Source organism: Quercus lobata, chromosome 6, assembly GCF_001633185.2.
Source record: "Quercus lobata isolate SW786 chromosome 6, ValleyOak3.0 Primary Assembly, whole genome shotgun sequence".
In the NCBI taxonomy this organism is placed as follows: domain Eukaryota; kingdom Viridiplantae; phylum Streptophyta; class Magnoliopsida; order Fagales; family Fagaceae; genus Quercus; species Quercus lobata.
In genome coordinates this window covers 3,934,260-3,958,360 of record NC_044909.1, presented here as the reverse complement: position 1 = coordinate 3,958,360, position 24,101 = coordinate 3,934,260, and the positions used below count along the sequence as shown (strand labels likewise).

At 35.0% G+C, this 24,101-nt stretch overlaps 2 protein-coding genes and 1 long non-coding RNA gene across 5 annotated transcripts; 2 read left to right on the top strand and 1 right to left on the bottom strand.

Annotated features, from left to right (window-relative positions):
• Positions 1 to 5,246: 5,246 nt before the first annotated feature.
• LOC115993699 lies at positions 5,247 to 8,947 on the bottom strand. Of its 3 annotated transcripts, none has more exons than XR_004093048.1 (5): positions 8,786 to 8,947; positions 7,862 to 7,960; positions 6,602 to 6,690; positions 5,879 to 5,943; positions 5,247 to 5,386 (listed from the first exon to the last, which is right to left on the bottom strand). It is a non-coding gene; the product is annotated as an uncharacterized LOC115993699 (long non-coding RNA). The 3 variants fall into 3 exon arrangements; XR_004093049.1 differs by having other exon boundaries at positions 7,955 to 7,960; XR_004093050.1 differs by lacking the exon at positions 7,862 to 7,960.
• An 830-nt stretch (positions 8,948 to 9,777) lies between these two features.
• On the top strand, positions 9,778 to 12,726 carry LOC115994489 (probable aquaporin NIP7-1). Its single transcript, XM_031118658.1, has 5 exons — positions 9,778 to 10,179; positions 11,394 to 11,618; positions 11,710 to 11,904; positions 12,072 to 12,133; positions 12,234 to 12,726. The coding sequence occupies exons 1-5, from the start codon at positions 10,000 to 10,002 to the stop codon at positions 12,418 to 12,420; spliced, it is 849 nt and encodes a 282-aa protein (XP_030974518.1). The 5' UTR covers positions 9,778 to 9,999; the 3' UTR covers positions 12,421 to 12,726.
• A 1,083-nt stretch (positions 12,727 to 13,809) lies between these two features.
• On the top strand, positions 13,810 to 22,437 carry LOC115994488 (signal peptidase complex subunit 3B-like). Its single transcript, XM_031118657.1, has 6 exons — positions 13,810 to 14,178; positions 14,306 to 14,353; positions 15,032 to 15,094; positions 18,751 to 18,804; positions 21,610 to 21,696; positions 22,041 to 22,437. The coding sequence occupies exons 1-6, from the start codon at positions 14,053 to 14,055 to the stop codon at positions 22,164 to 22,166; spliced, it is 504 nt and encodes a 167-aa protein (XP_030974517.1). The 5' UTR covers positions 13,810 to 14,052; the 3' UTR covers positions 22,167 to 22,437.
• Positions 22,438 to 24,101: the final 1,664 nt, after the last annotated feature.

Below are 24,101 nucleotides of genomic sequence, written 5' to 3'. Positions count from 1 at the left end.
CCAAAAGATAAACATCACCATTCACATATGTTTATATGTAATGTCATAATTCTGATTGGAGTTATCTTATTTAATGATCATTATTGTTCAATTAATTCTTATTCTAGTCTTAGGAAAATATCTCAATTCGTTCTCTAAGTAGGCAAGTGTCTATAAGAAGAACTTCATTAGTTTCTTTATTGCTACATTCGGTAAGGTTTCCAATGATTTTTAAATTCAATACTTTTGAGCATGTCTTACTCTTATCTTGCCGATATGTGGTTTCCAATAATTGCTATTTTCAAACTTTTATTTTATAATTTTTTTTGTATTTTTTTTAAATTTTGTATGAGTTTTTAGTTTGAGTGAATATAGTCTTTGAGTTGATTTATGACTAAAAATTAATATAAAAAAAAATTGTATATGTTATTGTAAGGTTGAATTTAATCAACCATCTTGTTGGTTTTATTCATTGTCAAATTTGCTTGTAATTCAACATTTAGAAACCTTGTATTTAGGTGGGAATCATGTAAGGATAGTGTGTGAGAGAGTGTGAAGAAAAAGCTCAAGAATGTGCACTCAATAGGGCCTCGCGACTGGATCTCGCGACTAGCTCGCGGTTGGCAAGTTGTCAAAGCTGACACACGTGTGAAGCATGCAGAGGAGCTGAAGAGTCACGCCAGCTGAAGTACTACATGACAAAACTTCCAATCTGGCCGGGCAGTTAGCACACGACTCAGACCCGCGACTCAGTTAAGTCGCGAGGTCAAGTCGCCAGACTACTCTGTTTGGGAAAAACTGACCTTTCGCATTCCAAACACACACCAATATAAATACCCCTTATAACCACATATTGTAGAGAGCTTCCAGAGAGAATTTTGAGAGAGATTGGTGCAGTGCTTATGCTAACAGCTACAATTGTAAGTGATAGGGATCCTGTTTTCACCTCTCATTTTTGGCAAGAGTTGATGAGGTCTCAACTTATCATCCTCAGATAGATGGACAAATTGAAGTAGTTAACAAGAGTCTAGAACACTATTTGAGAGCATTTGCAGCTAATAGACCTCAGACTTGGGTGGAATGGCTACCATTGGCTAAATTTTGGTTCAATACCAATTTTCATACCTTTACCAAGTTAACTCCTTTTGAGGCTTTATTTGGCTACCTTCCTCCCAAGCTATTGGATTATATTCCAGGTACCACTAAAGTTGATAGTGTTGATGTGCAATTGAGGACTATACAGCAACTTCTGGCCTTGTTGAAGCAAAATTTGGTAGCAACTCAGGAAAGGATGAAGGTGAATGCTGATAAGCACAAGACTAAAAGGGAATTTGCTGAGGGTGATTGGGTATACCTCAGGTTGCTGCCTTACGAGCAGAAATCAATGAAGCAGAAGCATTTGGGTAAGTTGGCACCTAGATATTATGGACCTTTTCAAGTTTTGCATAGGGTGGGCAAGGTATCCTATAGGTTGGATCTACCACCAGATTCTAGAATCCACCCTACATTCCATGTTTCCTGTCTTAAGGAGAAGTTGGGCAAGCATGTGGCTGTGGTTCCTTCATTACCTTCTGTGGATGCAACTAGCAGTTTGAGTCCTAAACCAGTGGCTATTTTGAAGACTAGAACTCATAATTTGAGAAGCAGGACTGTTACTCAAGTCCTGGTGCAATGGCAAGGGGAAAGTGTGGATGATGCCACCTGGGAAGACCTGTACTTGCTACAACAATAGTATCCTCACCTTGTGGGCAAAGTGTTTTAAGGGGAGGGTATTGTTAGGGATATTTGTGGGGATATTTTGTAGTATGATTGTAATGGGATATTTGTGGGATATTTTTGGGGGTATGACTATAAGGCCATTGTGCATGTGTAGTGTTGGATATTTGGGGGTATTGTGTAGAGTTGGGTTATAATTGCTGGTGCTACAATTGTGTATGCAAGGCAGTGACAGGGTGGCAGGTCAGTTAGTTAGGATATTGGGTTAGTTGGAGTAATGGTTAGTTGGAGTAGTACTAGACACGGGTTAGAGGGCAAAGCATTAGTCAAGGGTATAAAAGGAAGTTTGTACAGAAAATATCAAATAAGATGATTGTTTCCAAATTTACTTTTCTATTTCTCTGTTTCCTTTCTCTACTATTTTCTCTTTTCCATTGGAGGACCAGCTGACCTCAAATCAGCTAGAGAAACCCAAATCCATCTATTCCACTCCTAACAGAAGCATATCTAAATCAGATTCTTCGGGATCCTAGTGGTTGGAATATTTGTTGTTATTGAGACTTTTATTGCAAGAATTCTTGGCCCACTTCTAAACTTGTCAATAAGAGGTCCAAATGAGTCAGTTCAAAATAATGCATAAACAATTTCCAACAGTTAGTGTTAGAATGATATCTTATGTGAAAGCTCAAATAGTATAATGTTGGATATAAGGCTGTGTTTGATTCGGTAGTAATTGATCTTTGGAAAATGTTTTACACCACTAATGGTGTTTGGCATCTCAAGAAATTACGGTCAAACTGAAAATACATTCAGTTGATCGTAAAATACCCCCCCTTAAAGTGTAAAATGTTTTACACTTTGAAATTACCTTCAAAGCATTTCCACTCCTCACAAAAATCCTTTCCTCACTCACACTCTCATCACTCATGCCATGCCCAAGCAAAGGAAGGAGAGAAGCACTGTCGGTGAAGCCCAGAAACAGCCACAAATCCACGGCTCCGTCGTCGTGCCTACAAGCCCACCGCTGGTGAAGGTAGTTTGAGCACTTCTCTCTTCCTCCACCGACCCATCCCTCGTCCTCCCCCAACCCATCTCCACGACCACCTCCACCAACCCATCCCTTTTCCACCACCGACCCATCTTCCTCATTTCTTTTCCCTCAAGATCCACATTCTCAAATTGAGATCTTGAGATCTAGGATTTTATGGGGTTGTTCCCATTTACAGTGTAGTGTTTTTTTTAGTTTTGTTTTCATGATTTGGTTGAGGTAATAACAGTGATTTGTTCTTGGGTTGCAATTTATTTGTTCTCTAGAAAATGTTTTACATTGGAGAATCAAACACTGGAAATACTTTTCCAGCGAATTTCTTAGAACACAACCAAACAGATGAAAATGTTTTCCTTTCATTAAGATATTTTCAACTGAAAATATTTTACACTCGGAAATTATTTTACATGTTGCCAAACACAGCCTAAATCAATAATTTACTTTTGTGATTAACCAAAAAGAACAACATATAGATCTAAATATAAGCAATAACACAAGTAGATATGATAGCAAAAGTAATAAATAAATATTGTACATATATATAAAAAGAAATCTGTAAATAATTAATAACTTACAGACCAAATGTATGAATGATGAATGATTCAGATCAAGTCTTGTATTTGACACAATCTCCTTAAAGCAGATTTCATGGGTGTCTGTGGTGCTTTGAGACTCATGGGCGTCTGCCTCTCAAGATAAAATGATCTACAACACGGAAAAGAAGCATACAATGTCTGTGTTCTATGAACTACTCTATGTCTTTTTCTCTCTCTTTGACTCACATGAATGCAAAAAATATTTTCTCTCTGAGAGAGTTTTTCTAAAAAATTAGTTTTCATGAATAAGGGACTATGAATTTATATACGTTAGTGAATAGACACACTATTCAAAGAAAAAGTGTTGCGCACAGACTGACTGACTCGAAAAATAAAATAATAAAAATTATTATTTGGAAAAGAGGGCCCAGTCCACATATGCCAAAGCCCACCCAAATTACATCTACCATTGGAAGGAGCCATTGAGTAATGGCTTCTTCCAATGCTTCCCATATGCACCAAAACTTCTCTCAACACTTAGATTAGGTGAGATAAATGTTTGGGCTAAAAACCTCTCAAGAATGTGTAGATGGAGAGGTAGGAGTAAAGGAAAACTTTAGAGAAATGGTGTAGATGATTATGGGTATACAATTTCTAACTCTCAAGTGTTTAGTTAGGGTTTTTTTTCTCAAAAGTTTCTTAGAAAAACTCCTTACAATTTCGTGGGTAATGAGGACTTGTATAGTATTGATAAAGGTATGAAAAAAAGCACACTCAAAAAGCTCCAGGCAAAGAAATTCATGGGTCACTTGTGACTTTGCCTAAGTCACGAAGTAACTCACAAAATCCAGCCTAGTAAAGAGACTCTTCAAATTCTAGCATGTGCTTCTCACGTGGGCAGTCATGAGCTAGTTGCAAGCTAGTCGCGAATTCTTCATCTTTACAGAATTTTCACCAATCTCTCACACACGGCCCTTTCATTAAATCTCACAAAAATACAGGAAAATGATTAAACAAAAATAGAATCAAATTTGACAAGGAATTAAATCCAACATAAAACATAGTTGTAAATCACAACTTTACATTATGTTATGACCACTATGGCATGATTTCGTTGGCCCACTTCAAAAGACATCAAGCAATGTTCAATATTAAAGTTCCTCTCTTTTATCTTGGTACTTTCTATGAAGTCATTCTTGATACGAAATGTAATTTCCAAAATCCCAACAAGAGTAAATGTGATTTTTTTTTTTTTAAAAAAGAGTAAACGAAAATAAATAAACAAATACTAGTCGCAAACCCGTGCGATGCACGGGATAGTTTTAAATCAAATGTTAACACATTCAGATTTAAACATCTCTCTAATTTCAATTATTGAAAGCTAAATTGACTTTGATATAAGATGAAACATGTAATATTATGAAGTAATATTAAAAATGAGATAAATACAGATATTATGAAGTAATATATTACAATAATCATAATATGCTTTTACATTTGGTTTAATAAGTATTACAAAAGAACATCGCACGGGAATGCTACTAATTTTTTTAATTAAAAATAAATAAAAATTATATCCATAATAGAAGGACATAAAATATCATTATTGTCCCAAAAGATGACACATAGATCACAGTTTTAAGCTGAAGCTCCTCCCAACAGTTTTTAATTTGCACATAAGTCCCAATACCATGTATTTTTGCTATGGCTTTTTTTTTTTTTTTTTCAATTTCATTTATTTCATGACTTCCACTAAATATTCATTGTATTCATAATATTTAAAAAACGTTGAAGTAGAGTTGTATCCTCAAATAACTAAATAAAGGAGTTTAATTCCTCTCTGTTTCAATTTAAAACCAAATTATGCATAAAAGCAAAAAAATTTCCTTTGTTCCACTATGTCTTTAGTACCAAAATCACAAATCCATTAAAACCAAATTGTGCATAGAAAATCTTAGAGATTGAAAGACAACTTTAAAGTGTTTTTTGCATCTTCTTCCTTTGTTGCTTTGTAGCAGTCCCTATATATGCCCTTTTGTTTTCCTTGGGTATAGATGTTGGTGTGAGTTGCACATTGCTTTGAACATCAAGTTTCACTGATGTAAGCCTAGCAATAGAACAGGTTGAGGAATGTATTACAACATATACATCTTAAATATCATATTTGTAATTTTGCTAAATTAAAGAATACGTACTTCTGTCATTTTATCAAGCTAAATTGCTTTGTCAATTTCTTCAAAAGAGTCAAAAAGTTTCTTGATGGAGTAGAATTCCCATCCTTACTTGAGATTATAGTCATTTAGTTGTATTTTTCTTCTTAATTGAAGAAAAATATAGCATTCACATACTAACTTCAGAATTAAAAAAAAAAAAAATAAAATAAAAACATGATTATTTGATAAAATACAAATTGTACATAGAAGTTATTAAAACAATGGAAATCTTGAGATGAAACAATTAACCCAAACATAAAACCAAGTTTGAGATAACCAAGAAACTTAAACATGCAATCATATTCCAATTTCAAATTCTTTCTACAAACATATTACCAATAAATATGCAATAAATAGTACAGAATAAAGGAAAGACTGGTAAATACCTGACTTTCCTTGTCTTGTAGTTGTATTACCAAATAAGCCAGATATCAAAATGCTAAATCCCTACCTGCAAAACAGTAAGAATCCAATTTTCAGCCAAGAAACATTAATAGAAGAGAAATAGTGCAGTACAGAAAGTTTGAAACAGTGTAGTATAGTGCAGATTTTAATGAAACAGTGTAGTGTAGTGCAAATTTTTCTTTTTTAATCTCCTTCATATCATCAAACAATTTGATTGTGAGAGCGGGCAGCTTACCCTCATGAAAATTTAAAAAAAAAAAAAAAATGAGAACTCTTCCTATATATGTTATTTTCTTCAAGAATTAAATAGATTAGCATAAAATTTTTTATGATTCTATCCAATGAAAAAACAATCACCTGCATCACCATAGTTGCTGCTGTTAGCTAACTTTAACTCATTTTTTCCATAGTGACCAGTAATTTATAGAGGCAAAGGAACCCAAATATTAAAAGCAAAAGCCTAAACTAAATCCTCTAATTGATTTAAGAATTCTATTTTGTTTTATGCAGTTACTTTCAGTTATAGTCATGTAGCCTTGCAAGTATTTGAATGTATCTTATCTAATAATGTATCTTATCTAATCAATGTGTCAGCTGCATCATACCTTGCATGTCCATATGTTCATGTGTTTGAAGACAAAAATAATGTTGTTGAGCAATATAATATTCAATTCTGAAAAACTAAACAACACTGAAAAACTAACCTCAACATACTCCACACCAATTTCGCTAAGATTATCAGGAATGTTGTGTAATGAAAGCAAGTTGATAACTCCACCTCTCTCAGTTTCCACTAAACAAATTCAAACCCATAGCTCAATTTCCACACAAAAAAATTCAAATTGATTATCACCATTTTAATATCTATTTAAAATATTGAAGATGTAACTCACTTCAAAAAATATTATCATCAAAGCACACTACTAAACTCAATTACAAAGTTCCAAACCTAAGACTTATCTAAGCGTGTGCACAAACTCAATTACAGATACAAAAGAAACATAGCTAAAACAGCACATATTAAAATAATAAGCCAACAGTAAACTGTTGAAGTTACAGAAACCAACAACTGTCACATAAAAAGCTGAATAAATACCTCTAGAATTACAAAACAGTTAACTTCACCATCTGTTGCAAATGCAATTCACAGAGTTCCATCTTTGGGGTAGCCCAAGACAACGAAGCCCCACATTCTACTACTGGTTATAACGTATCACACCACTTAATTCCAAGATACATCTTTCAATTTATGATACAAAAAAGAAAACAAAGCTCAATACAGAAAATTTTATCAACATATACTCAAAAACATTTTGCAAAAAATAGTAAATTGACCCAAAACCACCTACTCAAATCAATAATGCATTCACAAAAGAAAATTCCCAAGTATATGGATAATGGTGTTTTTTTTAAGGATTGAAAAGAAGTGGAGCAACTATTATGACAAAGAATTCCATTAGCGTAATCATATTTATAATGAAAGTGGCAGAACACAGAGTGCTTTAGAAAATACCAGGTATTGACACATAGATGGCTAAGAAAGTGAGTCCACTTAGAAGCACTCTGCTTCATGGAATAGGATATTCTCCAAATACTAATTCTCATGGCCCTTCAAACCACCCTTGGAACAATGAATTTTAGACTTGAATTGGAAACATCAGAAGAAGTAAAGGGAAATCCATAAAGCTGGATTGTTGCGGTCATCTATAAATATATATATATATATATATATATATATATATATATTCTATTGAGAGTGAAAGAAGACCAACTATTTCAAGCATAATAAAAAAAAAAAAAAATCAAATTGATTATCGTCAAAACACATGAAACAAATCAAACAAAACACACCAAAAAATTTATTTGAATTTTCTCAAAAACGACCCTAGAAACCCAATCTTTACTGCCAATCTCTTCAATCAACAATAATTCCCACAATCACAATTCAAATAAGAAATACATACCCACTTAGACAGCCATTGGTTTCTACTTAGAGAATTTTGTAGGGGGATTTCTGGAACTATGACAAATCAATCAGAAGGGCAAAAACTTAGTACCTGATCCTGAAATCAATGGCAAAAACAAAAAAAAAAAAATCAGTGAAAAAGGAAAGACGAAAAGAAGACTGCTTAACAGGTTTTCTGAATTGCAAGGTAATAGGGTGGTGAGACCGTTCTAAAACTACAATTTAATCAACTTCAAAGTAAATTAATTTGAAGTAAACAAAAGCAGATCAAATCCTAAGTCATAATTCTGACATCAAATTGATTGAAAGCAAGCATAAATGCAAACCAACCATAGACTACCACTAAACAAATTCAAACCCATAGCTCAGTTTCCACACAAAATAAAATAAAATTGATTATTGTCAAAACACAGTACTAAACTCAGTTATAGAGTTCCAAACCCAAACTCAATCAATTACAGATACAAAGAGAAACGCAGCTAAAACTACAATTTAATCAACTCTAGAATACAAAACAGAAATCAATGAAGCTGGGGTAAAAAATCTCAGAAAGGTTAAGAAAAAAAGCTAAACTAAAAGCTAAAAATCCAAACTAAACGAATACCATACCTTTAACCCTACTGCAAAAACTAAAATTTACTAAAATTAACAACAATTTATAGCATAATAACATATTACCAGTAAATTTTATTTATTTCAATCAACCTAAACAAATAAAGACCAATAAAATTATGGTATATAACACCAATAACCTAGAGGCTAGAGGTCAGAGGTCAGTTCGTGTTGTGTTTTTTAGGGAAAAGATGGAGAGGTTGAGAGAGAGTTGAAGAAGAAGCAGATATCTTCGATTTTGCACGGGTTCAACATTAATCAAAACCAATTATCCAAATACCTAAATCTAAGATAACAAAAATTAAAATACCTGCACTGGTAGCGGCTTTGGCGGTATATGACGGTGGTGGGAGGCTGGCACTTTTTGCCACTGAAGGAGTGAGAGAATGCCCATGGGATATGGTTTAGGGATTTTGAGAATTGAGAGAGGCAGAGGCTAGAGAGAACGGCAAAAGAGAGAAAGGGTATAAAACCTAAAATAAAAAAGAAAAAGAAAATAGTGGTAGAATTGGGTTCCGGTTTATAAAACCTAAAATAAAAAAGGAAAATAAAATAGTGGTAGAATTGGGTTCCGGTTTTAAAAAGGTTTTATTATTATTATTATTATTTTAATATTGTGCTGATGTGAAAAATTGTGGAAGCTTCAAAAGCTTCAGTTTTATATATATATATATATATATATAGATGAGGGATTTTGGAGACAAATATGTGAGAATAAGGTCAATCTCAAGTTCACATCGGAATTGTATAGTGTAAATCATCTGGGAGTTGTGCACAAAATTAGAAACTTGATACTATTTGTGGCCAACAAAAAATGAAAATGAAAATGATACCATACATCAAGCAAACCAATTTACCAAGCTGTGCTTTCGGCAAACAAAGTTGGGGAAACTGTTGGAAATCATGTGTATCAAATAAATATAAGAGGAAACATTACAAAGATTAATAAACAACCAATTTGTGCTTGTGCCTAAATCCAATAGAGTCAAGTTAGGTCCAAATACTAACACAAATTAATTGGGAGTGAGAGGCTATCTACAAACTCTTTAAGCCCCACATCCCATTGGAAAAATTAAATGGGCAAAAAAAAAAAAAGAGGAGACTTTCAGTGTACAAAATCATCAAAATGCTTGTGTTTGGAGAACCAAATTAAGATTGTTGGGGAAAAGATGGTTGACGTCTTAAATTGAGACAGTTAAGAAGCATGGATTACTCTTTTCCTCCTTTTGAAAGAGACGCATGAATTGTGTTGCAACCCCAATTTCATTTTCCTCTCAAAACTTCAACCCTCCAACTCCAAAAGCACCAAAATTGTGTGAACAACAAACAACTCTACTATATTTAACCCACCCTCTTTTAGACCAATGACTATCCCATTTTCCCATTGCAAGTAAAAAACTGATGCTTTTCTATTCTACATGTTCTTTGCACCTCTAGAATTCTAAAACATCATTAAAGACTCAGTTACATGCTTGTTTGAACTTACAAAACTCTGTTCTTTGAGAGTGAATGTGAAAGTTGATCATGAAAGCCTTGTTGGAAGAGCAACTACCTCATCACAATTCAAACAATGCATCAACTTGTGACCAGTCTAAAGATGATCAAGAAATGGGCTCTAGTGCCATGTCAAAGAGTGGAAATGTCTTCAGCAACTCAGGCTTTAGCTGCTTTCCACGAGGAATGGATCTAAATCTTGGACGTGTGGTAAGAGAGATTAGGCCCTTTTCACAGTCTAATGGGCTTAGAATAATTGGCTTGCCACTTAATTTTCCTAAATGAGCTTGTGATATCATTTACAAATTACAATCCACCCAAGGATTGAGGCAATGCTTTTGTTCTTAATGGTGATTCAAACTACTTGCACACAATATGCGGCCTTTACTGGCCATTTTTGCTAAATAATAATTTTTTAAAACATTTGCTTAATGTTTGAAAGTTATTAAATAAAGGGTTCTGTCAGTGAATGCCCTTATCAAGGTAAAATTTTATGATGTAGTCGATCCGTTTTTTTTAAGGAGTCAAGACACTTTTAGTTTAAAGAACATATTTTTATTAATTTTTGCTATTTTCCAATGAAGGTGGAAACCCTTGTCAAGCCTCCTTAACTGGCACACAAGGACACCCATTAATAAAAACGTTTAAGAAATTAGCCCTTTTGATATTTTGACTCTTGTATTTGTAGAGATGAGTATCGAAGTCTCTTCAAAAGACGAGGTTCACCTCCATACTAGACATCATGTTCAAATAGAAATGGTCTTTTGGAAAGAGTGATTTCATGTTTTCAAAGACTATCTTATCAAATAACTTTCAAACATTGCTAATTTTAACTCTATATTTAATTTTAAAAAATTATTTAGCAAAAATGGCCTGGCTTTACTACTTACTCATCCAATTACTTGATCATTTGCTAAATTTTAGATTAGTTATGATATGGACTTATAAGATGTTGGTTCAGCATGGGAAACCAAGCATATAGACTCATTTAAGCAACAACTGAGGAGAAGTAAATTAACAATATTCAAATCTGGATCCCTTGTGTATAGTAAAGAAAGCACAAGACAGAGAGGGGCTGAACTCTAATAAACAAGCCTAGCTTAGGAATTAGGAGTTGCTAGAATGGAATTTTATGAAAGGGTAGTGTAATGCTTTGTTCAATCAACAATGTAGACATAATTTCCTTTTCTTTCTAAAGCAAGAAAATGCTTTAAATAAGTTCCAGTTTTCAAATTCAAAAGTAATCATATGCTCAATATGCTAATCAATTCAGCAAAAGCTAGAAGCTCTAAAACTTTCTATACACTATTAGCAAAATTTTAGCATATAAAAATTTGTCTAAAGTTTGATTGGAAGGCTGTGACTTCTTCACTAAAGATTATTTTGGTAATCATACATGTGAGTTTGATCTAAAATATATGCAGGCTTTAGCAGAGATGGTAGGGACTTTCATTTTGATGTTTTCAGTATGTGGGATCATAGCATGCACCCAGCTGTTGAAAGGCGAAGTGGGTCTCCTGGAGTATGCAGCCACAGCAGGATTGACAGTGGTGGTTGTGATTTTCTCAATAGGGCCTATCTCTTGTGCGCATGTTAATCCTGCTATCACAATTGCTTTTGCAAGCTTTGGTCATTTTCCATGGTCCAAGGTATATAATTTTAGTTTTTGGATATGTACAATGTGTAGCAGTGTAGGTACTAAAATTGAAGTTGTCCCTTAATTGTGTGACTGTGTAACAGGTTCCACTCTATATAATAGCACAAATATTGGGTTCTGTATTGGCAACATATGTTGGACAGTCAGTTTATGGTTTAAAACCAGAAATTATGATCACCAGGCCACTACAAGGTTGCAATTCTGCCTTCTGGGTGGAGCTCATTGCAAGTTTTATAATCATGTTCCTAGCTGCATCATTGACATACCAAGCACAATCTGTAAGAATTTTGAACCTTTACTGTGTGTTGGTTCAGCTTGTACTACGATTAGGACTAGGATTTTGCTTGCTTTAGAAATACATGGACCCAAGAGGGTCCAAGATACCTTTAACAGCATTAATGAAGAGTTTATAATTTCCATTAGTTAAATTGAAAACATTTTGCAGGTAGGCCACTTGTCTGGCTTTGCTGTTGGAATAGCCATTGCACTAGCTGTGTTAATCACAGGGTAGGTTCAAATTTTAAACTTATTTGCAATTGATTTGAATTTCATTTTCTTTTCTTACTATTATTTTTCTTGTATAAACTTCTCTGGCTTTGCATATCAGGCCAGTTTCAGGAGGATCAATGAATCCTGCAAGGTCATTAGGGCCTGCAATCATTTCATGGAAGTTCAATGACTTATGGATATATGTAACTGCCCCAGTCATTGGAGCTGTTACAGGTGCTCTACTGTTTCGTGTTCTGCGTCTTCAATGCCAGCCATGTAGTTCAATGCCTAACCCATCTAGTTAAACATTCCATGGACTTTGGTTCAAATTAGTGCACAAGAAAAATGTATTTGATTAGACATCTTTTATGGATGCTTATAACCAAACTAATGCAGGAGCAGAAGATTCAGTTGCAACCACATTTTGAAGTTCTTTGACTTATTTTTTTACATTTTTTTTCTTATTTTCTGTGGGGAATGGGCTCAATAAGACAGAGTTGAACCCTTGTATGTGTTGAGAATAACAGCTTCTTCTAGTTTCTTGAAAATGCAACATGCTTTAATGCTTCAAAATACAGTAAATATAATGAAGTAAATAAGCATTGATAAAATTGAGTTAGTCCCTAAACTTTGTGATTTACTGATGCTCATAAGTTTTTTTTCTTTCTTATTGCCATTTCTTGAACTCAATGGCAAAAACAGAACGATTCTTAGTACATGTTAATGTACTAGAAACATAAGGGGAGGTTTCTTGACTTCCTTTTTATTTCATATTTGTATGTGATTTGATTTGCTTGAAAATAGGCACTAACACCACCCCCCCCCCCCCCCCCCAAAAAAAAAAAAAAATCTACCTAGCCTAAGTCCAACTAAACCCATTAAAATCAGGTTACCAAACAAAGTGTTTTAACCAACCCAGAAGTTTTGATACCTCCCATTTCCAACTGCTTGATCTCCTTGAATTGCATAACAGCTCCCAACTTTTTGTTTAGGGATAGGCTAGAATAAAAATTAGTATACTTAATGGGGCTCTTTATTGTTTCTCCATGCCCATCAATGTAGTTTATACATAGATATGGAAGCCATATCATCTAAAGTAACCATATTTTGCAATACATAAAGAAGTAATGCTACAGACACAATATTTTTCATAATTAATTTGTCAATTTTTTTTCTAATTTTCATCGACCCACTGCTAATATCACTTTTTTACCTATCAATAACAACCTCCAATCTCAGCAATTATAAATTTTTTCTACCTCTAGATTTATCATATATTATTGGGCCATAGAAACTCAATTTTATTTAATTAAAAAACATGGAGTTATAATAAGATATTAAGATGAGAGAAAGAGAAAATGCCAATGGAATTCTAGCTAGATGATTGACATTTGCCCCTTTCTTAGCTTAAGAGGATATATAAGGCATTCAAAATATGTAACCAATATCTCTCATAGGGGTGGATCTAATGTTTTTGGAGTTTACCTCTATATAAAAGGTTAAAGTTTCTGATGGTTACATAAGAGATCTGAGATTCAATTCTTATTTACACTAAAAATCGATTGATGTCTTGATCTGATAATAAAAAGTTATCCTCAGGAATAAATATCATTTAAAAATAAAACAATCTCATATAGTAAAACAACAGTTTCTTTTAGAGCTGTCGGGCCCAGCCCAAACTGTTGTAGTCGTAGTCCACCCTCACCGTTGGTAAATACAAAAAAAGTAACGTAAGTAAAACATGTTGAACTTGAAGCTGACTCTTTAAATTCAGAAAATCTTCGATTCGTCGGAGAAAGATTTTTAAATCTCCGACCTTAAACACAGGCAGAGAGACAAAAGAGTGTGTGTGTGAGAGAGAGAGTAATTAAGATTATTACTTAGTATATTAGATCTTAGTTTGTTTAGGTTGAAAAAAAAAAAAAGAAAAGCCAAAAATGCATTCGTTTGGGTACAGAGCCAACGCTCTGATAACGTTGGGGGTGACCGTACTTGCCCTCATGTGCGCCATGGCTTCTCTCTCCGACAACCTCAATTCCCCCACTCCCTCTGCCCAAGTCCAGGTCTCTCTCTCTCTCTCTAACAACCTCAATTCAATTTTGTTTTTTGTTTTTTTTTTTGTTTTGTTTTTTCAAAATTTTGGGAATTTGATTGTCTGATCCTATGTGTTTGTTTGTCCTGTAATTTTAGGTACTCAATGTTAATTGGTTTCAGAAGCAACGCAATGGAAACGAGGAGGTAATCACTTTTCTTTTTCTTTTTTTCAATTTCGTTTAATATTCTGGATTTTGGGTATTTATAATGTGTTAATTGTGTCATAGGCTTTTAGATTGTACAAAAATTTTGAAATTTTCAATTGAGTTTGATTCAAATTCGAAATCTTTGTGCTTGCAATGTGTAATGATTATGACAATAATCTATGTAGAATAAAGGCTTAAATGTACTGTTTGTCGCGAAAGCGTAGCTTTTGAGTGATTTTAATCCTGAAGTTTGATCGCTTTTGGTCCCTTTGATATGACATGGCCGAACTAAAAATTGACATGCCATCACTCCATAGGGAGTGATCACTTTAAGTTTTTCAAGGACTAAAATTGATCACTTAAAATTTGAAGGAATAAAATTGCTTATGCGCTAAGGTTTAGGGACCAATAATGTACTTTATATGTATGTAATTATTGGTCTCAGTGAAACCAAGCATCACTAGGTATATGGTTATAATTTATGAAAATGAAAATGTTTGTGACCAATTTTTTCTCTTTTGAAGCTGCGTATAGTAGGTAAGTTTTTGGATGATGAAGTATTTGTTCTGTTATTGTGTTTTGATGTTTTTATGTGTGTAGACTCTATAAGAACCATGCTTTCTGTCTTATTTTGAAACCTTATGAATTTTAAAATTTTTTTTTTTTTTTTATACAGGTTAGCTTGACATTGAATATCTCAGCTGATTTGCAGTCGATGTTCACGTGGAACACTAAACAGGTTAATCAATCAACCAATTACCACCTGCTGTTTATGTCTTGTCTCCTATTCAGTGTTTGATTGGAATTATAGATTTAGTTATTTTCACATAGCTTTTACAATCTCTTTTGTTAGTGTTTGAAGTTTTGTAGCATTCTTACACTTCCTCTTTTCCTAGATTTGGAAATTATACTTTTTGCATCTAAGCTATTATCCTATCAATATGGGTGACTCAGTACTAGATCAAAAGTGATTGAAGCTTGAATGGCTTACTATGGGCCTTCAGAAATGATATCACAAATATCACTAGCTATGTTGATGCGGGAGATGCAAAAAGATTATTATTTAGTATTATTTATGTTTGTAAGTCAATTGTATTTTTTATGTTTTAGGTCCTAGTAGTTTATTAGGCTATTATTATTTTAATTTGGAAGTAAGGTTATTTTCGTAATAAAACAATTAGGGTTTCCTAGCCAATTAGAACTAGGGTTTAGCAATCCTTTATGAGAAACCTATTATACTCCTTGAGGAGATAGTTGATATTTTGATGAATGAAAAAAATGGCCGTTTGGTCTTTCTTTGGTCTGGTGCTTACTTTAGGTCTACCCTAGGTGCTAACTCTTAATGGTTTCCCCACTTGGTGCTAACTCCAAGCAAGGCCTAGGTGCTAACTCTTAGGTCATATCCCTTTATTTTTCTATTGTTTCAGTTTTGTTTTGGTTGTCTTGCGTCAATTTTGGTATCAGAGCAAACACCGATCTGTTTGAACTTTGAAGCGTAGTCAACCCAGAATCAAAAAAATCACCAAAAAAAAAAATTAAAAAAAAAAATCCAGTGCAATCATTATTTCCTAACCATCGGAATACCATCCACTACAGTAAACCAGATTTCCCAGCCAAGCAGAAAATAAATACAGTCGCCAGCCTTCAAAATCACTGCCGGATACGCTGCTAGCAGCGGATCCCTTTTGCACCAGCAACCCACTACGAGCACCTTCCATCCTTGCCTTGCGCCGCCATGACCTTCTCTTGCTCACTGTCGTTGATCTCAAAGGTAACCCAGTACAGCTCCCTCTGTGTTATTCACTTCCTTTAGCCAAAAAAAAAAATTCTTACTAACCCATTTTAGAGACATAACCCTTGCCTGACCCATTTGTTAACAAGCCCAAAGCCCACATTTTACAACACCAGTTTTTAAGAAAAAAAAAAAAAAAAATACCAGATCGAGCCCACGAAATCCAAACTTGTCAACCAGCCTAGTTCCGGCAACTATTTGAGAGAATAGTCTTAGAAGCCCATTCCAACGACCTGTCCAAAGAACATCACAGCAGCCCAGGTTCTTGTTCCAACTTCCAACTATTTGTTGACGCACTATTTTAGAGAATCATGGAAATATTAGAAGCACCTTATTTTGATGGTTATGAAACTTATCCAGGAGATTTTGTCAACTGGATGAATGGGATGGAGCAATTCTTTGAGCAAGCAAATTTTGTAGATAACAAAAAGGTTAAGTATGCCAAGTTGAAGTTAAGAGGTAAAGCACAAAGATTTTGAGAGAATCTTGAATATTCCCGCTATATGAAGTATGAACCTACCATTAGTGTGTGGGAAGATATGAAAGAAAAGCTTTGTGATGAGTATTTGTCACCATACTATCAAGCTAAGTATCTACCCCAATCTCAATGTGGCACTTTTCAAGTTGAAGCAAATACGATGAATCCTCATCCTCATCCCATTTCATGTCCTCAACGCACTTTTGAACAATCTATCAAAGAATTATCTACCAAGGAATTACAAGAATTATCTATAAAGCTCATGAAAGATGTTCAGGACAGAATTGCTCAGATGAAGCAAATGAAGACTCAAATTGATTCAATTGGGAAACCAAGGATAATTGATCACAATGAACTTATTGCTGCCCCCATAGAAGACAACATTGATGATGATATCTTGGTCGTGGAGAATCCTCAGGCAACACCAAAGCCTAATGTTGACACAGATGTACATGCCTCAACAAGTGTTGCTTTAACATGCGTGCAAGGAAATGAATTTATTGAAGAGTAGCAAGGTGAAGAAATGGTGCCTAAAGAGAGTATTATGTTATAGGGTGCACGTGATGTGATATTGGAAGCTAATGAATCTGCTTTTGATCAGCCTTCCATGGTGCATGAAGACAAACAGTTTGCTAAAGTGGAGAAAGTGGATAACATAGTGCTTCCAATGGTTCAAGTAACACCAAAGCCTAATGTTGACACAGATGTACATGCCTCGACAAGTGTTGCTTTAACATGCGTGCAAGGAAATGAATTTATTGAAGAGCAGCAAGGTGAAGAAATGGTGCCTAAAGAGAGTATTATGTTATAGGGTGCACATGATGTGATATTGGAAGCTAATGAATCTGCTTTTGATCAGCCTTCCAAGATGCATGAAGACAAACAGTTTGTTAAAGTGGAGAAAGTGGATAACATAGTGCTTCCAATGGTTCAAGATAAGATTATGTTGATTCCACACATTGATTTTGTTATTCCAGAAGAGTTTGACATGGTGGAATTCAAGGTTTTTCTTTTCTCCATGCCCCCTAGGGTGATTCTAGACTTGAAGCAATTGTTACTTGTTAGCATCCTAATCCTTCAACGCTTTAGAACTCGAGGTCGAGTTTTCTCCAACCAGAGGAGAATGATGCGAGAGACGCAAGAAGATTTTTATTTAGTATTATTTATATTTGCAAGTCAATTGTATTTTTTATGTTTTAGGTCCTAATAGTTTATTAGACTATTATTATTTTAATTTGGAAGCAAGATTATTTTCGTAATAAAGCAATTAGGGTTTCCTAGCCAATTAGAACTAGGGTTTAGCAATCCTTTATAAGCAACCTATTGTACTCCTTAAGGAGATAGTTGATATTTTGATGAATGAAAAAAATGGACGTTTGGTCTTTCTTTAGTCTGATGCTGATTTTAGGTCTACCCTAGGTGCTGACTCCTAGTGGTTTCCTCACTTGGTACTGATTCCAAGCAAAGCCTAGGTGCTGACTCCTAGGTCATATCCCTTTATTTTTCTATTGTTTCAATTTTGTTTTGGTTGTTCTGCATCATATGTAGCACAAGCATATTATGAAAAGTCATTATAATGTAGTCCAGTCACCAGAGTGTTTTTACTATTGGACGTTTCATAAAGCCTAATTAGTAGATCCTTCTTATGCACACTTCAGCCAGTTATGTGTTGATTTCTACCGATTCGTTTTTCTGATTCACTGCTTTATATTCCTCCTATTTCTTAAGGATTTATTTACTGGCATCTCTCTATGCTGGACAACTAAGTCTGGCAGGAGAGCTCTAGAGTTTCTTTTTGTTACATTGACTTTAAGACCGTATAGATTTGAATCCATTGTTCATAAATTCTACATTATTCTATAGTCATTATAATCAATGAAACATTACATTGATTCAAGATCTCCTGAAATGTTGTTGATTTTTTCTATGTTTTAAATAGTTTATGTTAGGGTCAAAACTTTGCGTAACTATTAACTACCCTATATACATTGAATACACTGGTCACAGGGCTTCATTTTCTTTTTGCTGCAAACTGTCCTTTTCTCTATATTACTACTCGCTGTCTAGTGAATTTGAGTAACAGTTGAAGCATGCATTTTTTCTCACCATTACTTTAGTGCTGTAGGTCTTTGTCTTTCTAGCTGCTGAGTATGAAACCCCAAAGAATTCTCTGAATCAGGTATGCTCTAGTGCATTATGATGCACTATTACAACAGTGCTATTATTTTTATTCTGTTCTTATTTTGGTTAGTTTAAAAGGATGCTTAACATTTATGTTGCTGGATAATATGGACTAGGACAGTCAGCTTGGGACCTTGCCTCATGAAATGGAGGTTGCTAGCTTGAATGTCCCAATCCCCATCCCCTTGGGGCCATAAATATTACTTATTAAAATATACTTTTTATCTCACCACAGCTACGTAACTGCACTATTTGGAAACAGATTCTGTATACTTATTTGGTACTGCTAGCATTTGGCAAAATTGGGTTTTGATGGAAGACATAAGCAGTCTTCTGTAGAGTAGTACTTTTCCTCTCCATGACTTTTGCCCTGGTTTTGCTAACTAAGCAACAAATAATGTTAGTACAGCCACTTATCGAAGTTTATGTTAGCATAGCCACTGAATTCTAAGTTGCCTAAAGGAGATTGTCCATTGAAATTGGATACCTCACGTTTAGGACAAATGACTGTTGTGCCTCTATTTTCCCATGGCACATCCTCTAAAAGTGTTACACTTCCTCGTGCTCAAGTGTTCTGTGGCTATATATTAATCCATGAATGCACAGGTCCAGAGGAAAGACACTCCCTCTTCCATGGAGAGTATGAAACCTTTTCATAGACCAGAGAATTTTCCGACAGTCTCCATTCCCTGCTTTCCCACCTTTCAGCCCAACCGCCTTAAAATCTCCACCAGTGGCTCTTCACAATCTTGCTTTTAATAGGATTCTTTGTACACTGCAATAGGAAACTCTAAATTTCAGACCCGTTCATGACACTCCATGGACTCCATTCAAATGGTATCTCACCCTGCCATGGGGTGCCTTTTCATGTCCAATTCTCCACACTTTTCATGTCCGCTGTCTCCCTTGTTATTTTTAATTATGATGGAGGTGTTTAGTAGGATGGTGAAGAGAATGGAGGGGGCAGGATACTTAGTGGCTTTAGGGCAGATGGCAAGAGGGGCAGAGGAGAATGTGTTTCGCATTTACTATTTGCGAATGATACCATTTTGTTTTGTGAGGCAGCGGTGGAGCAAATCCTTCATATTCGATTGTTGCTACTTTGTTTTCAGGCTATGACCGGTTTGAAGGTTAACGTGGCTAAGAGCGAAACGATTCCTATAGGAGAGGTAAATAATGTGCATGCTTTGGTAGAGATATTGGGTCATTGGGTTGGGTCCCCGCCAATGACTTATCTTGGTATGCTGCTGGGGGTGTCCCATAAAGCCCCCTCTATTTGGAACCCGATATTAGAAAAAATTGAAAGAAAGTTAGCAAGTTGGAAGAAATTGTATTTGTCAAAAGGTGGCAGATTGACATTGCTTAAAAGCACACTATCTAGCCTCCCTACTTATTTCTTATCTCTTTTCACCATTCCTACACTTGTGGCAAACAAAATTCAGAAGCTGCAAAGGGACTTCTTGTGGGGTGACACTAAGACACATTTGTTGGGTTGGAATAAGGTGTGCATGCCTAATGGTGGTTTGGGTATTAGGAAGTTAACCACGTTCAATAAAGCCTTACTTGGAAAGTGGCTTTGGCATTTTGGGATCGAGGAGAATAGGTTGTGGTGGAGGGTGGTAGCTTTGAAATTTGGGGAAGAATGGGGGGGATGGACCTCTAAGTTGGGAAGGGGTGCTCATGGGTGTGGTCTGTGGAGAAGTATTCGGATGGGATGGGAAATGTTTCGCAAAAATGTCCACTTTAAGGTTGGGGTGGGGGATAGAGTGAAATTCTAGACAGACAGGTGGTGTGGAGATTTTCCTCTCCAGTTGGCTTTTCCGATCTTGTACACTCTTGTTGCAAAACAAAGAAGCTTCCGTAGAATCATCTTTGTTGTGCCAAGGAGCGGAGAACAGGAGAACTTGGGATGTTCGCTTCATTCGGGGTCCTAATGATTGGGAGGCAAATGTGGTAGATGATTTTTTCCGATTCTTGGCATCCAATCTACCCCTTGTAACTGAAGGTGATCGTATGAGATGGAAGTTGACAAAAAAATGGGATTTTACTATCCGCTCATTTTATCACAAGTTGCATTGTTCTTCTTCCATTGTCTTTCCATGGAAAGGTATTTGGAAGGTTAAGGCACCCCGGCGTGTCTCTTTCTTTGTTTGGATATCGGTATGGGATAGGATTCTCACAGGAGATAATTTGAGGCTTAAGGGCTATGACTTTGTTGATTGGTGTATTATGTGTCGATGTTGTGGGGAGACAATGGATCACTTGTTGTTATATTGTGGAAAGGTTTATCAGCTATGGTGCTTTGTCTATAGAATCTTTGGGATTTCATGGGTCCCCTCTGGTACGGTGTCAGATCTTCTTTTTAGCTGGTGGAATTGGCTGGGGAAGCGTTCATCTCACATTTGGAATTTAGTTCGATTGTGTCTGATATGGTGTATTTGGAGGGAATGCAATTGGCGAACATTTGAGGATTTGGATAGATCCGATGACCAAATGCCCGCACTTTTTTTTGGTTTCCTTTTTGATTGGGTTAGGGTTTGGGGACTCACATCTAGTGATTCTCTCCCGTCCTTCCTTAGCTCTCTTCTTCTTTGTTCTTAGTGTTATTCTTCTTTTATGTTTTTTCTTTTCCTTCTTTTCTTGTACGTTTGATATGCTAGTGCTTCTTTGCATTTAGCAGTTTATTGAATATACATCTTTCTTACCTATCAAAAAAAAAGATTTCTTGTGCATGCTTATTGTCTTAATCTGGTCCATCCTGCATAATTTGATGGACTGGTTGGATCTTATTGTTATGGAACAGGTTTCCCTTTGGGATGATATTATACCATCTAAAGAACGCGCAAAGTTTTTGATTCACACCACAAATAAGTATCGCTTTATTGATCAGGTAAGCCTTTGGTATTTAGCACTTTTCATGTGTAGACCAGAACTGTTTTTGATTCACACCACAAATAAGTATCGCTTCATTGATCAGGTAAGCCTTTGGTATTTAGCACGTTTAATGTGTAGACCAGAACTGTCTGGCCTATGTAACAAGCTTGTATACATAGTAGATACATATTTCAGAATTTCATAGTAACTGTGCTTCTCATTTGGTGGTAGTCACTGTGCTTATCTAGCAGGACAGTGAATATAGTCCAATTTTATAGTCTGTCTTTAACATAGAAAACCACTGCTTACATTTTACTGAGTATGACTGGTGATCTGTCTTCTTCCTTTTGTTACTCTCAGGGAAGCAATCTGCAGGGTAAAGAGTTTAACTTGACTCTGCACTGGCATGTCATGCCCAAAACTGGCAAGATGTTTGCTGACAAAATAGTTATGACTGGATACCGTCTGCCAGAAGAATATAGATAAGGATGTCTCTCTTGGATTTTAATGCAACTATAATCTTTGTTACAATGAGGGGTATTTGAGTTTGGATTGTCTCAAAAATGAACGGAGGACCCTGAAATTAGTGAAATTTTGTTATGAAGGATTCAGTTTCCTTGTTTGATGACCATCAAGTAGTTCATTATCATTGAAAGGCTGCTACTAGTGAATGGTCTATAATCTTGAGGGTCTAATGGATCTATTTTTATGCTGCATTTTGATTTAAGGATTTAAAATCAAGTGATTTGAAGAATAATTTCTTGATATGAATTTGAACAACACATGATAGATTTAAGCTTAAAATGGTTTTACTCCAACAAAATTACATGTTATGATTTTTTGTTTTCTGCAAAGATACTTGTTATGAATTTGCCATGACATGTTAATTCTAATTAATTCAAATCTATGTATTAATAAGATTTTAATCCATACATTAACTTCATCAATTTTATATAATAAAAAAATGTATCCAAATCCTCCTCTAAAAAAAACGGTCGAATTCAAATTGCAATTTGTGCCATTATGGCTTTATTCCATTGGAGAGTCTCCTAGATGAGGTGGTTTTACATGTTTCTGCCACATGTATGATGTATTCACTCCCATTTGAGAGGGCAGATACATGTAATGGAATGTAATGAAAACACGATAGATTTTCCTCTCTTGGACACTAGCATAGTTTTCAGAATTGGACCGGATTAAGAGGTTGGACCGTGAAAACCGAGAATCGGGATGAAAACCGGTTTTTAAGCAAAAAGAATCAAATTTTTTGTTAATTTCATGAACCGTTAAGACCGGGGTTGGACTGCACGAACCGGTGAGAACCGTGCGGTCCAATCCCTTAGCAATTTAAAAAAAAAAAAAAACTTAACACAATTTTATTCTACTTAATTAAATTATCCATCTCTTACAAGGAATTAAAAAAAATTATAATTAAAATCCTTCAAAGATATTCAACTTTATTTCAAAAATTAATCATAAATTTTAATATTTTCATAGTTATTATTTTATTTTATTAACTTTCTTATTTAATTATTAAATATATACTTGAAAATCATTAAATTTCCCTCACATGTATTGATATATTGTCAATTTTGCTAATTTTATCAATTTAATATCTATATTTAGGCTTTAATTAATTATTAAATTAATTATGACGTCATCACGGTTCGACCCTGGTTCGACCTCAAAAATCTTGAACCTCTTCCTTTTACGGTTCAATGAACGGTCCGGGTCTGAAAACCTTGGACACCAGTGCTGTGCTAGTAGCCTAGTAAGTGTCAAAACCATGGATGATAAATCTATTCCATGGCTAAAGATTAAAGATGGATCATTATTGAAAGGGTGTGATGGGGCCTCCCTGTTATCAATTTGACAAACAACCCTTCAGTACCATATATCCCACTTGATTACATGGATATATGATTTATCAGATTCCAAAATAAAAATCTAATTCGCATAAAGTAAAATTTCACATCCCAATCAAGCATCCAATTGAATTGAACACAACACAAGATTCTGATTCATCATAAGTGCAAGAAGTCCATGATTCCCACATCAAAAAAAATAACCAACTGGGCAAGTAAACTCTTCTCTCTCTCTCTCTCTCTTTTTTCCTTGTTTTGTATTAGTATCTCCTCCTCTTATTTATCGCAGTTGTAGTTCCAAAAATGATCATGTTTAAGGTAAGCTAAAAGTTTTTATTTTATCATAACCATAGCTCTCATCTCAATGACAATGATTTGTTACACTCAAACAATGAGCAATTATATATTTGAAAAGATAAATTTTCCTGAAGAAACGAGGCAGATATTGGAACACACGTAAGCCTCGCATTATGCTCCAAACAAAGAGGCAGACAAGCCATCCACTGTCCTCCAATCCAAACATCTTGGGTGTGCTATAAGTAGCCCAACAAGATCC

Bases quoted from the DNA above. Each gene is read 5' to 3' on its own strand.
- LOC115994488 (XM_031118657.1), top strand. From the start codon at position 14,053: ATGCATTCGTTTGGGTACAGAGCCAACGCTCTGATAACGTTGGGGGTG. The intron at 15,095-18,750 runs GTTAATCAATCA...TTAGTGCTGTAG, and splicing joins TCACGTGGAACACTAAACAG to GTCTTTGTCTTTCTAGCTGC. The intron at 18,805-21,609 runs GTATGCTCTAGT...GTTATGGAACAG, and splicing joins CAAAGAATTCTCTGAATCAG to GTTTCCCTTTGGGATGATAT.
- LOC115994489 (XM_031118658.1), top strand. From the start codon at position 10,000: ATGAAAGCCTTGTTGGAAGAGCAACTACCTCATCACAATTCAAACAAT. The intron at 11,905-12,071 runs GTAAGAATTTTG...AACATTTTGCAG, and splicing joins TGACATACCAAGCACAATCT to GTAGGCCACTTGTCTGGCTT. The intron at 12,134-12,233 runs GTAGGTTCAAAT...TTTGCATATCAG, and splicing joins CTAGCTGTGTTAATCACAGG to GCCAGTTTCAGGAGGATCAA.